Below are 14,431 nucleotides of genomic sequence, written 5' to 3'. Positions count from 1 at the left end.
TGAGGAGTTCAGAAGAGACCATTTTAATTCCAACTTTCCTCCACATACCGGTATATGAATGGGAATTTTCACAAGCCATTCGAGCCCCCCTGGAGCCCCTTCTCCATTCATTTACATTGTTCACATCTACATACAACCAATGGGTGTCAGGATTGCAATGAAAAAGGGTCACGTCTTGTCTACAGTTTTACCTCTACTGTACCGCATGAGGCTTCGTGGTCCTGTGGACCACTGGCTTTGGTGGGAAATGTTAATGTGTTAGTCTGATAGCCTGATTATCATCAAATTTCAAATCTCTTTGAGACTTGGTCTGACTTAGAGCATAACAATTAAAGGTTAAAGGTTATTTCCAACAAAGTGGGAGGAGTTCCCATTTTTTTTTTCGGAAGCTCAGTCAGAAAGTACTTGCATTGCTCTTAACTTGACTAGTAGCAACGCTGAAGGTGTTGTCTCACTAGGAAGGCACGACCTGGCAATTAGTCTGACACCCAGTGGCAGAAAACAGAAATGCTTACCGCTACATCATACTGAATGCAGTCCAGTCCTTTGAAAATCTTCAATGTGTCCCTCAGTGTTACCTTTTGTGTGTCATTGAACAGCTGGATGGCGCTGGGGACAAAATACCTCCATAGCTTGTCTATCCTACAACTGGAGACAGATTGGAGTCTGTAACAGCTGATCAGGCTCTTCTGATTGGTGGAGATGGAGTGCAGGGGTCATTGTTATTGTGTATGCTGTGCATTTTTACTGTAGTCATATATTTTAAGCACAATAAGAAACTAAGACACTGGGGTCATATATTTTAAATTTTAAATAATATTAAAATGAATTGATTCAGGCTTCAATAATATTGACCCTCCAGGATTGTTCCTGAAATACCAAAGAACAACATTTTTAGCTATTCAGTGGCAGAAGTGGATAAAGTGTCTTTTAAAATATGAATCCTTTCACATACCATAAATTACTTCAGCAAATCACAGATCATAATCAGAGACAAGTAAAGTATAACTATGCAGTGGCATTGCAGACATTGGTTAAAAGGCCAAGCCAGCCTTGTGATAAGAGCTGCAGTTGTTTATATTTGACAGATATCAAGTACGATGCATTTTCCCCCAAAATGTTGCCAATACATTTATTTATTTATTCATTTAAATGTAGTAGTACATTGCTGGTAATGAACAGGAATGAAGATACAGGCCTGTATAAACATTGCAAAAATGCCAGAAACTTCCAGCTACACATCTGCACTGTGAGGAAAACCATGCTTGAAGGGATTTCTGTTGGGGGGAAATGATGCCTGTGACACACAATGTGCCGTTTTCTTGATGGAAGACATGGACTGGGGAGATAAAAAGAGGGACTGAATTTTTACTTCTACCATTAAGATTGGGGTTGAAAATTTGAGAATTCTTAGTAGGTCACACACTAACTCCATAGTAAATGAGTAGACAAACCTCCCTTGTAGTTACTTGACATTATGCACTCTGTACAATACATTGACAACTGGACTGGAACAAGTCTGATCCATTATCACTAAATCAAATGCAAGAAATCACTTTCATGATTATTAGTGCATGTGACACTTATTATGCCTTTTACTTATTAGGGCAGATATGGACTGGGGAGATTACAAGAGGTTCTGAATTTTCACCTCCCACATTAAGATATGGGCTGAAGAATGGATAGATTTTCTCAGTAAAGGAGACATTGGTAAATGAGTAGATATGATCCCCGCAATCTGCATCATAAAAGGAGACCAGACCTGCGTCATAGTCCACAGACACTCCCACACTTTGGGGTTTCCCCTTCAGGGAGAGGGTAAGACGGGGACTATCTAGAGCCTTATAATAGGTCCCATCTCTCAGCCATATGCCCCAGTATCCATTTTCAGGTGTATATATTTTATATTCCTTCCTGTTAACAGACTCCTTGGCCACTCCTATAGTCCACCCAGTCTTACCCTTAACCTGAACCTCATAGTAGAATTTGCCAGAGGAGAAGCCCTCTCTTCCCAACACAATGACAACCGGATTAAACCTCTTTGGAGTGTCTGGGAGACTCTGTCGCACGTATCCATGCGTCACTTGTTTCCCATCAGCAGACAGGATGAGACTGGGCTGGGCTGTATCAGGATCCAGGATCACATCCACTTGTCCTACATGTAGTGGACAAGGTAGAAATGGCCAATTTCAATATCTAAGCTTATTTATTTGAACCACAATGTGACTGTGCAACTCTTAGACATAACAAAACAAATGAAAAAGCCAAACAAAGCTACTTAGTGTTTAAGTTGGGTAGTCATCATTAGGCTATTATAATTCAACCTGCACTCTATTGCAATTCAACCTGCATTGTATAGCAATGCTGTTTTGCAGGGAACACATGTGACACCGGTGATGATATATTTAGATACTAACACACTTATGCATGTTATTTGATGTTTTTCATGTCATGAGGATGAGAATGGCAGAAAAGGTTATCCACATAAGTCATGCTTATTTACACAGCATTCCACATGACAAACACAGACTCCATGTGCTGAGAGAATGTTTTTCAAATACCACTTCATGCAATAGGCTAGTACTAGAACCAATCAGTGAAACAAATAGGAGGACAGGATGCATTTCATGGTGATTTGTCGGCCAATCAGGAACAAGCTGAATCGTCATTTGCCATCCCAGTGAGTTACATTTGATTCTGGTAGGGTGTGTATAGATTTATAGGCGTCGCAAATTGTCAGTGCATGGTGTTCCTTTATTGGCTGTTAATCTATAATGGCCCATATCAGTGTTGGCCATATTTCAACAAAATAGAGTGGACTGTCAGAGCTGATGCTTCCAAAATGCCTGATAGCTGTTCATATTCTATGAGATACTCCACTACAGCTACTGGATCATCATGTGATGTGGTCTTAGTGTCGTGCTGTTCCCATGTAACCCCGTTGCAGTGAGTCAGCTTGTCCACTGAGTGGCACTGCAGGACTTTTGATGGTTCTGCCACAATAGTACAATAGTATGACATTTGTATAGAAAATGTGTGGAAAAAACATTACATTCCACTAGCTGACGCTTTTATCCAAAGTAACTTACCGTTATTTTGTGCAGAGTATGGTTTACAGTCCCTGGAGCAATGTGAGGTTAGGTGCCTTGCTCAAGCGCACTTCAGTCATGGATGGAGATTTAGGGAGAGGGAAGAGTGGATTTGAACCTGGAACCCTCTGATCTCAAGACAACCTCCCTAACCATCAGGCCACGGCCCACGGCCCACAAACACAACAAATCTTTTAATGAGTTCTGATCTCACCTAGTTCACCAAGACGCCTCTGTAGCTCATATCTCTCAGCACTGAACTTGGTCCCCAACTGGAATTGTAGATTAGAAAAGAACAGAGAGCAATATGGGTCATTGAATAGAATAGAATAGAACAGAACAGAACAGAACTGAAATGCATTGGAGATGTATTCACAGAAAAATCTGCATTCCACCAGTAGCACCTCACAAAATGTGACATGTAAACATGTTAAAACATGTGACAATGTGACATGTGACAATGTGACAAAATGTGACATGTAAACATGTTAAAAAAACATGTTGTCTTGTCAAGTTGCTCTACTTTCTCTGCTGTGATTCATATTAAATGTAACACACAAAAAAATCACACATTATTACTAAAAAGTCTGATTTTTTTTATAATCAAGTTGATGTTGTCTGAATCTACCTGGGCTTTCTCTGCTGTGATGATGTTGTACTGAAGCTGTAGTTGATAGATCTCTTCATCAAGGTTGTCGTACCTGCTCTGTAGATCTTTTCTTTTGCGTTCTGTGATGAAAATCCCATTTGTAACAGCCAAAAAATGAGAACACAGACCAAAACCTCAACCAGTTTGTAGTGAAGTGAGTCAGCTTGTCCACTGAGTGGCACTGCAGGACTTCAGATGAGTCTGCCACAATAGCACAACAATAAGACATTTGTATAGAAAATGCAGTGCAGTGAAAGACATCAACTCACCTTTTCCACCAAGACGCTTCTGTAGTTGATCTCTCTCAGCTGTCACGGCACTGAAGTTGGTCTCTAGCTGGGATTCATGATGGATTAGAATGGCATTTCTGTCATCCAACTGAGTTAGAATAGAATAGAATAGAATAGAAATTAATACAATCATAAAATGGAAAAGAATAGAAAAGAACCGCCTTACACATTTCTCCAACCAATGAGGGGCGGAGGTAGTTAATTCTAGACAGAAGTAATGTAAATGTAATGACATGACACACAAGGAGATATGAATGAATGGTAAATGACAATTAGGCCTAAATGACTAAATTCAAGTTAACCATTACAATTAAAAGGAGACTACACTGTAAGTTATACAAGATGAATACACGTCAAATTAAAGACATATTAGCCAAGATAAGCTTGAAATATTTAGGAGCGCAAAAGAGAGAGGGATATGGGGAGAAAGAGAGATAGAGAGAGAGAGCAAGCATAGGCACAGTGTGTAATGTGTGGGAATCATGTAGGTGAAGAATGACTGCATTGTTCCTTACGTGTGCAATGATTGAGGACCAACAGTCAGGATGCATGTGTTGCTCATCAGTTTTATCACTGAACTGATTCCATCCACCTTATATACATACAGGCTACACCCATCCCCCTGCCAGTCATATCCAACCATTACAGACTCAGTGAGGCTGTTTATACATGTATGGCCGCAATAATCGGGTTATTGGAATAAACAGGTTATTGGAGTAACCGGTTTACTGGTGTTTATATACAGTCCGTCGGTTGCCCGTGTTCCACTAAAGTGTGTGACACGAAGCTAGAATTTAAGGCTTGTGATTGGCTTCTTATCCTTCTAGAATGTCGATAACCTGATAATAAACCGATTATGCTGGATACATGTCTTCAGAAATCTGTTTATATTAGCCAAAAACCTACCTGTGCAATGAGAAGACACTAAAGGGCTTAAAGCGCTCAGGAGACTTTTCAGGGTAATATTACTCAGGTGCTCATCTGTACCGGGTGAAGTGTAGGTCCAAAAAAGGAAGGAAAAAGCAGAGGCACTCTGAGATTTGAGAAAAATATAAAAAAGCCTTTAATTTAACATGGCAAAATTAGTTTAAAAGCACATGGGCCTACGCGTTGCGGCCATATTGGCCTTCATCAGGGCATAGACAAAGAAAGTAGGTCAAAGGTTAAAAAGGCACCCATAGGTGTCAGAAGGGGTGGAGTCTTCCTATCTTGTCACATCATGTGACCAGTAAGCATGTTCAATAATTGGCTGACAAGAATGACTAAAAACCATTACTAGTAAGAAAGAGAATACATACATTTCAAAAACGGGGGAGAGGGGGAAAAAAAAAGAAGAAAATGACAACAGGTAATTAAACAAAAAACAAATCATCACACTTCTTTCAAACATGTCACAGAAAGGGAGAAAAGTCACATTCCTCATTCAAGCCTGGGAAGGAGGTAGCCTTCAGCTTACTAATCCAGAATGTTTCTCTCTGGAGGAGGATTCTCAGGTGGTCCCCACCTCTGAGAGGTTTGGGCACCACTTCTATCACCATCACCTTTAGGGAGGAGACAGAGGGATGTGCGGCCTGTTGATAATGGACTGCCATAGGATAGGCCGGATTTTTTGTCCTGATGGCATTCTTGTGTTTTGCCACTACGTTCTTAAGTTTTCTTTTTGTTCTGCCGATGTAAAAGCATCCACACTCACACTCCAGCCTGTAGACTACAAAAGTGGTGTTACAGTTGGAGTATGGAGTATGCCCTCCATGCATTTGTTGCCCCTCATGCATGCGTTGCCCTTCATGCATGCTCAGGACACGTGCACGTGCACATGCACGTACACGGCACACACACACACACACACACACACACACACACACACACACACACACACACACACACACACACACACACACACACACACACACACACACACACACACACACACACACACACACATTGTCTAACACAAACACCCCATCACAGAAAAGCCAAAAACATGTTTTGTTATTGTAGCTCTACATCATAGTACACGTTTGCTTAAATTTGGTGTGCAACCTTTGGGGGTAGGGGAGGTGAAGTGTATCAAATGGTCTTAAGTCCCTTAGCCTGGGCCAATACATTCATAGGTCATTGGCCCACAGTGTAAATGGGGCTGATATGGGCCTTAAACAATTATGTTAATTGTGGCGCCCCCAGAGGCCGATTCTCACGAAAAGTGGTATGTAGCCTTTGGCTATAGTGAAGATAGTGGGTCTTTCTCAAAGCCTAGGCCAGTGTCCTTCCAAGTGTATCAGCCTAATTAGTCATGCCCAGTGATTGGATACTTTTTGGTGAACTCTACAGAATATCCAATCACTGGGTGTGACTAATAAAGGTATCCAATCACTGGGCGTGACTAATTAGGCTGATACACTTCCAGGGGTAACAAGTGTTTGAAAATTGGTTAAAAAGCTACAGCAAGATATATACTTACAACTTTGACCATTGTTGGCACTACAGCACTCAAGGTACCCCTTAACAAAGAACGTTCCCCAACTACGGGCCGAGCCGAACATTTTGGCATCAAAGCGGTCTCTCTATCTCAAACGGTGTGGCTGCTGGTTTGGGTCATAGAGTAGAAATACAGAATAAAAGAGGATAAACGGTATAGTATGCTTGCCGCTGGCAAACCAAACAATAATATACAGGAAGGCTCAAAGGCTGTGTTGGCTGGTGTCTGTCCCCTTGTGAGTCTGTACGGGTATAGTGTGAGTATATGTAGGCTTACCAGCTAGGTGGCCAAGGCCAGATGGTGTCTTGGCAGGCCAAGTATGAATACCCTTGAAATAAGGCTCATAACTGATTAGATATGCAAACACTAAGCGCAATCGATTTTGATGCCGTCGATCGACATATCACGTAAGCGAGAACTTGTTGTCTCGATGTGGGTGGTAAGCCTGAGACGATGAGCTAGCACTAGTTTGATCTACTAACACACCACGTGTGAGGTGTGGGGGGACAGGTGGAGAGGAGAAGCTGGGGTGCAGTGCAAACTTGTGTAGGGGTGTGGGACAACTCGCCTACACAAACGTGAGTGAACTGTTGGCCAACTTGTTCATGGGCGCATGACCTTGGAGGCGGTATGCAGATGCATCAACGGGGATCAGCAACTGCGGGGGTTGCACAGTCCGTCTGCAGTCACATTAATCCTGCGATTTGGCACCATGTGACATGTCACCTCGTCGACGCAACATAACTGAAATGTGGTAAGTTGGACAGGAAATCTATCTAGCATGCAACATTGGGCCAGAATGCATTGCTGTCTACATGCCCATGTAGCCGTTGCAGTATCTCGATTGTGCCTACTGTTAGTATAAACTTATGGGTTCAGGGTAAGAAAGGGTTGGATTGTCATGGTTGTGAGGGCGAGACAAGTTTTTTCCCTCAAGTTAACATTGTCTGTATCTTTACCTGTGCTTTCTTTACTGTCATGTTGTTGTATTTGAGCTGCAGCTGGTCTTTCTCTTCAGCAAGGTTCTGGTACCTGAGCTGTAAATCTTTTGCTCTCAGAATTGTGACGCAAAGTGCGATGGTAATAGCCAAGATGAGAGCACACACCACCACCACAGCCAGTTTGTAGTAACCTGAGAACAGTGCAAGAGAGTATTTGAACAAAATGGGGTATAGTGTAAACAAAAGTCCCAGATTGAAAATAGCATAATGCATACTTACGGTAATGTCCTGCAGAGCTATCTGGGGTTTTCTCATGTTCAGTCCTCTGCTGTGATCCTTTAGGAACTTCATTCATACAAATGGTTCCAGCCTTGTTAGTGGGTCTTGTGGTGTTGAAAGACTCTTCATCTTCATAAATATTCTCTGACATGGTTGTCTGCCTCTTGATTGTCTGAATGGTCACTAAGATGTGCTCTATGGCAAACTGGGGATTCAAATATTCAAAGGCCTATCCTTATTTAGAGCCAGTGTAATCTCCCCTTCCTGTAATTTGACTCCTTAGCCACTCCTATGTCCCTCACAGTGAGGGCCGGATTCCTGCAACTTTTGATATTTCGGCTGTGCCTTTTACTTCCTGGGACTGTGTGGGAGTGTGTTATTGTTTCTGTTAATGACTTCAAGCTGTGTTTGGGATTTGGGCATGTTTAACATAGTCTGATAGGGAAGTTATGTGTTGAGCGCATGTTGTTATCACATTCTTGGGGTGAATGGGTTCATTTTCATATTTGGATTGCCACCATTATTATGCGAACGAGACAGAGCATCCCCTGTCTGTTAGCATAGGCCTATACTAAGTAAGTCATCTAAAATCAATGGGCACGTTCATGATGAAGCAGTGCTGTTTTTGCTAGGCAGCGCACATGCACACATGCACATGCGCACATGCTAGGTTGATGCATAGTGGTTAGAAAATTGTAAGTCTAAACTTGACTTCACATTTTTATCACTTGAGAATTTTCATAGAAGAATGTTCTATGTCAGGGGGAAATTTACACAAGACCATAGACCAACGGTCACGGCAATGGGGCACCTAAGTCACGCCCTTCTACTTCCGATCCGTGGGGCTGGAGCTCTCAAAATTTTGAATGAGAGTTAATGGAGCGAGTCAAGCAAAATCCTCATCCCGTTTGGCATGTGCTCCGGATTTCACATATGATGACAGTGAATTTGAAAGGTTTGGATTTGCGTTTTAAGACCACTCATTTTCGACACGCAAGAAACGTTATTTTAGCTTTTGTGCAAAACTGTGTTAGAGACTACACGTGCGCCTCGCATATCTGACGTGAACCAAGGCACAGCCAACCCTACCTATGCACCGAGGCTTAAGTGGCTGCACGTCGGACATGCGACGTCTGTTGTGTAGTCCAAATAATTACATATTTTTGCACACACACAACTCAAAAATCGCTTGCCAAGTGACGTCAACAAGCACACCATTGGTTGTTATTAATTCTGAGGCACAGCATATGTGTGATCGACGGGGAAATGCGAGGTGGATCGGAAAAAAGCTTTGATCAGTCCATTACAGCCCAGTCTAAAGTTTTTGCGTTCCCAGCCCCACGAGCCGCCCGGAAGGAAGCGTGATGGAAGCGATTTTTACCGGTGTCTGTGAAAATGCATGGAAACATATCTGTCCTTACACATCAACCGACGGTAGTCAGGCATCAGCGGTGCGGGAGCCGGCTCAGCACCGCGCTGCATTTGGAAAATAGAACTTGAGCGTATTTTTCACGCCGGCGACCGGCGGTGTCTCATTCAAATGAATGGCAAAGTAGCACACTAGCTTTGGTTGTGGGGGGGGTTTGAACAGGACTGGCCGTGCACGCCAACGCTGTCAGTGTGAAAGGCAGAGTAGAAAACACTGGCCGAAACTAAGCAGAAAAAGACTCAATTGTCTCTCGCTCCCGTTCCGCTCGGCCAGTGTGTCTGACGCCTGACAGCGTCAGCGTGCGCGGCCAGTCCTGTTCAAAACCCCCCCTATGCTAATGTTGATTGTATATAGCTAGTCTTTTTTTTCAATAGGCCTACATTGAAGTGTGGTCAGGACTTGCTGTGTATGTCAGACTAAGCTTAAGAAAGCTTTCCTCAATTAATTTTACGATTCACTAAAGTCATTGTATATATTTGGGAATAAAGTAATCCAAAAGTAATCCAAAAGTAATCAGTTATCAGTGTTGGGGGTAACGCGTTACTAAGTAACGTAGTTACGTAATTTAATTACTTTTGGCACTAACGTAGGAACGTAACGCATTACTCTTCAAATTTCAGTAATTTAATTACAGTTACTGCGCTGCCGTAACGGTCGTTACTCGTTACCCAATTTGAGCCTTGAAATCATCTTCAGGTCTGCAGTTATTAGTAGTTCTAGATGTGCGAAGTGCTCTGTCTGGGCTGTTTCCCCCAGCCCTTCTCGAGCTCTAGGAAGTGGTTGTGTGAGAGCGCGCACACGCAGACTGCTGTTCCTTCCACGCGCATGCAAGGTCTTTCACTGGGACTTTCATGAGGCCATTGCGCTGTATTGTGTTTAACCTATACTACAATACTTGGAGTTCCACCATCATTTTTTTCTAACCTTTTACGCCATAGAGGGAAAGTGAAAGTGATTCGCTGCGCAGTTAAATCTGCAGTCATTCCGAGTTCATCGTTAGGCCTACGCAAATGCATTCTGAAACAGCTGTACCCCATATCGCAAATGCCATAGCCTCTGTTTTGCTCACTGATGACAGTTAAATACACGGCAAAAACAATTTGGGTAGCTCCGTCAGCAGCAGCAGCCAGCGCGAGTCAAGTAATTTGGAATAATAACGTGAGAACAACAGCGCAAGCAACACTATGGCGTTGAGGCCGCCACGTTCTTCAGACTATTCAAATGTGCCACCTGTGTGAAGTTGGCACCCCATATGTTGAAAATCTGATTAAAAGCATTTTGGTTCGATTGTGCATCGTTTGTGCACGATTGTGCAGGCAAAATGAGCGTTTGTGCACAAACCCTCTTTAAGATATTTACATTTTAAGAGGTTGGTGACCATAGGTCACTCAGCACCCCATTAACCTCCAAATGACTCAAAAATGGTTGGAATCGTTTGTGCATCGTTTGTGCACGTTTGTGCAGGAAGAATTAACGTTTGTACACAAATCGTTTTTATGCTATTTAACTTTTAATTTTTCAAAAGTAGGTCACTCAGGTCAACCTCAGGACAACCTCCCCCGTCAACCCTCCCCCGTCAACCTCCCCCGTCAACCTCCAGACTGATCCTCCATTGAGGCAGTCGGTTCATATGCAAAATAGGGAGACGCAGCACTCAGAGGGTCACAGGCAGCCTCACGGGGGAGGTTGACCTGAGGTTGACCTGAGTGACCTACTTTTGAAAATTAAAAGTTAAATAGCATAAAAACGATTTGTGTACAAACGTTAATTCTTCCTGCACAAACGTGCACAAACGATGCACAAACGATTCCAACCATTTTCAAGTCATTTGGATGTTAATGGGGTGCTGAGTGACCTACTTTCAAAAAATTAAAAGTTAAATAACATAGAAACGGTTTGTGCTCAAACATTGATTTTGCCTGCACAAACGAAGCACAAACGATTCCAACCATTTTTGAGTCATTTGGAGGTTAATGGGGTCCTGAGTGACCTAAGGTCACCAACCTCTTAAAATGTAAATATCTTAAAGAGGGTTTGTGCACAAACGGCTCATTTTGCCTGCACAATCGTGCACAAACGATGCACATTTGAACCAAAATACTTTTAATCAGATTTTCAACATATGGGGTGCCAACGTCACACAGGTGAATGTGCCTGATCAAACCGTCTTCCAGCACGAACGGATTCTGCATTCGGCAGAATCTTTAATAATAAGGTTGATGCATATGCAATGCAATGTGCAGGAAACTGAAAGGCTTTGGAGTAGTCGAAGCGGCAACATCTTACATCTAGGAGAGGATGTAAGCAGAGTGTCCTACCTACAACATTTCTGTTTGGTATGGCCACCTCACCTTTCTCATTTTGTTTTTATTCTGTGAGACCAAAGGTAATTTTAATGCTGACATGACAATAAAAGTCTATTCTATTCTATGGCGTAATGTTAGACTAGATTCAAATGTATTGACATTGTTATAAATAGGCCTACAGGGCAATCATGAAATGCATTTAGATGTGAGAATGACAATAGGCCTATACAGTATATCACGAAAGTGAATACACCCCTCACAGTTTTGCAGATTTTTGAGTTTATCTTTTCATAGGAAAACATTACAGAAATTTCACTTTGACACAATGATTAGTGACATTTTAACAACATATTTAACTGCTTAAATTTCTTGTTCACTCAGAAAAAAACAAAATACAGCAATTAATGTTTGAACATGTACTCACAAAAGTGAGTACACCCCAGATTAAAATCCGGTAGAGAAGGGGCTATATTGGCTCGAATCGTCTCGAAATGAAACGAAATGAAAAGGGATGACAAGGGAGGTCATCAGTGTGCGTTTCAACCTTTCTTTGCATTGAACTTTTAAATGTTGAGTCTGCATCTGGCTTAAATAGATTGGTGTGAGATTTGAATGCAATCCTATGTAGAATATCATGATCTGCTTCAGTAGTCACAGTGCATGTTGACATGCATGTGTCTTTTAGGTGTATTTCAGATTGCCAATGTTGACAGCATTCATGCATCCCCAAACCATGTCAGTCCCACTACCATGCTTGGCTATTGAGAGGATACACCTTTTTTGTAAAACTCACTTGTTTACCACCACACATGCTTGACACCATCTAAGCAAATTTGTTTATCTTGGTCTCAAGAGAGATGAACAGACCAAGGATATGGATCACTGGAACCATGTCGTGTGATCTGAAGAGACCAAGATAAACACATTTGCTTCGATGGTGTCAAGCATGTGTGGTGGTAAACAAGTGAGTTTTACAAAAAAGGTGTATCCTCTCAATAACCAAGCATGGTAGTGGGACTGACATTGTTTGGGGATGCATGAATGCTGTCAACATTGGCAATCTGAAATACACCTAAAAGAAACATGCATGTCAACATGCACTGTGACTACTGAAGCAGATCGTGATATTCTCCATAGGATTGCATTCAAATCTCACACTAATCTATTGTGTATAATTTAAAAGTTCAATGCAAAGAAAGGTTGAAACGCACACTGATGACCTCCCTTGTCATCCCTTTTCATTTAGTTTCATTTCGAGACGATTCGAGCCAACATAGCCCCTTCTCTACCGGATTTTAATCTAGGGTGTACTCACTTTTGTGAGTACATGTTCAAACATTAATGGCTGTATTTTGTTTTTTTCTGAGTGAACAAGAAATGTAAGCGGTTAAATATGTTGTTAAAAGGTCACTAATCATTGTGTCAAAGTTACATTTCTGTAATGCTTTCCTATGAAAAGATATACTCAAAAATCTGCAAAACTGTGAGGGGTGTATTCACTTTCGTGATATACTGTATGAGGGATTCCATATAGGTAGGCCTACAGTTTGCACAGATTAAAATATTAGACCATTTACACAGCCGGCCTACAACCTTGGGTAGCAGGTGTACGAGGTGTGCTGGTTAAAATCCCTTTTCCCGTGAAAAAGTAAAGTAAAGTAGGCCTAATAAGTAACAAGTTACTTTTTAAATTTAGTAATAAGTAAAGTAATTCAATTACAATTGAAAGCAGCAACTAAAGTAAAGTAACTAATTACTTTTAAAAAGTAACTTACCCAACACTGTCTGTTATATTACTTAAATATTAATGTAACGGGATTACATTACTGAATACATTTTAAAAAGAGTAACTTTACCGGATTACATTTCAAAAGTAACTTCCCCAACCCTGTTTGACAGCATGTGACGTGTCACCTTGTCGTCACACCATGACTGAAATTTGGGCTGAATTCCACATTAAAGGCAGTGGCTCGATGACTCCCTCTCTACATAAACAGGTGTCTGATTAGATAAGAATTCCGTCATGAAGGCATCTGATAAGCCGCACGGCACTATGAGAGAGCTGCCCTGCAACATTGTTACGAAGATTTCTCCTCCCGGAGCGTGAGAAAAAAATGATTCATTCAAGCACTTTTCCATAAGGCTATAACACTATCTGTAACAGCACAAAGCAGCTATACTCGAATATACAAAATGTCGTCCAAGTAGGGGAAATATAAAAAGCATTAGCCTATACTGTGGGAAGGAGTGGGAGTCCGAAGATGCAAGATCCGTCCAAGGCAAGGTGCAAATAGGCTACTGCAAAAAGGGAGATCTGGGCACAACTATGGGACCTTAAAGACACGCAGAGACCAAAAGACACAAGGCTAACTGTCTGCCGAACGTCAACACTAGCATCAAGTCGTTTGCTAGGCCAACAACCAGTTCTGATGGCGAGATCAACAATGATCAGAAGAGAAGGGAAATTAAAGTTGCAACATATCATCAGGGCCGGTTTTAAGCATAAGCCGGCTAGGCGGTCGCCTAGAGCGCCATGTGAAGAAGGAGCGCCATGCTCTCCGATGCGTAATTTTGCGCTATGGAGGTTTTTTTATGAAGTCGCAATCAACAAAGCGTGGCGAAAGCGCTCCTCACGGCAAAACGCCCCTCAGCCAATAGTAATATTGCTTTCAACTGTCTCTGGGAAGTCTGTGAACCAATAAACAGACAGTCCTGGGAAAGGGGGCGGGACGAGTGACAGCGTGCGATCTATTTTGAATTCGGAAATTCACTCGAGAGACAGAGGGCAAGCGCAAACAGCAATGTTGCTCTGCTGGGTGGAGAATTGTTATGTTCTCATTAAACCAGTCATTGTACGATGCAGGAGTTGCAGAGGGTGTTTTGGAACTATGTAATTTAATCAGCAACCGTTTGTGATTATGGACAGCCTAATAGTTATGAGGCTACTGTTTGGAATTAGAGGGAAAAAG

The 14,431-nt window shown here is 42.0% G+C and overlaps 1 protein-coding gene across 1 annotated transcript; it reads right to left on the bottom strand.

Annotated features, from left to right (window-relative positions):
• Positions 1 to 1,595: 1,595 nt before the first annotated feature.
• Positions 1,596 to 7,939, bottom strand: LOC134438010 (zinc-binding protein A33-like). Its single transcript, XM_063187599.1, has 7 exons — positions 7,728 to 7,939; positions 7,467 to 7,639; positions 4,008 to 4,116; positions 3,718 to 3,818; positions 3,304 to 3,361; positions 2,847 to 2,993; positions 1,596 to 2,155 (listed from the first exon to the last, which is right to left on the bottom strand). The coding sequence occupies exons 1-7, from the start codon at positions 7,876 to 7,878 to the stop codon at positions 1,596 to 1,598; spliced, it is 1,299 nt and encodes a 432-aa protein (XP_063043669.1). The 5' UTR covers positions 7,879 to 7,939.
• Positions 7,940 to 14,431: the final 6,492 nt, after the last annotated feature.

Source organism: Engraulis encrasicolus, chromosome 21 (assembly GCF_034702125.1).
Source record: "Engraulis encrasicolus isolate BLACKSEA-1 chromosome 21, IST_EnEncr_1.0, whole genome shotgun sequence".
NCBI classification, from domain to species: Eukaryota; Metazoa; Chordata; class Actinopteri; order Clupeiformes; family Engraulidae; genus Engraulis; species Engraulis encrasicolus.
The sequence above is the reverse complement of the archived record's forward strand: the minus strand, read 5'-3'. Positions and strand labels throughout refer to the sequence as shown.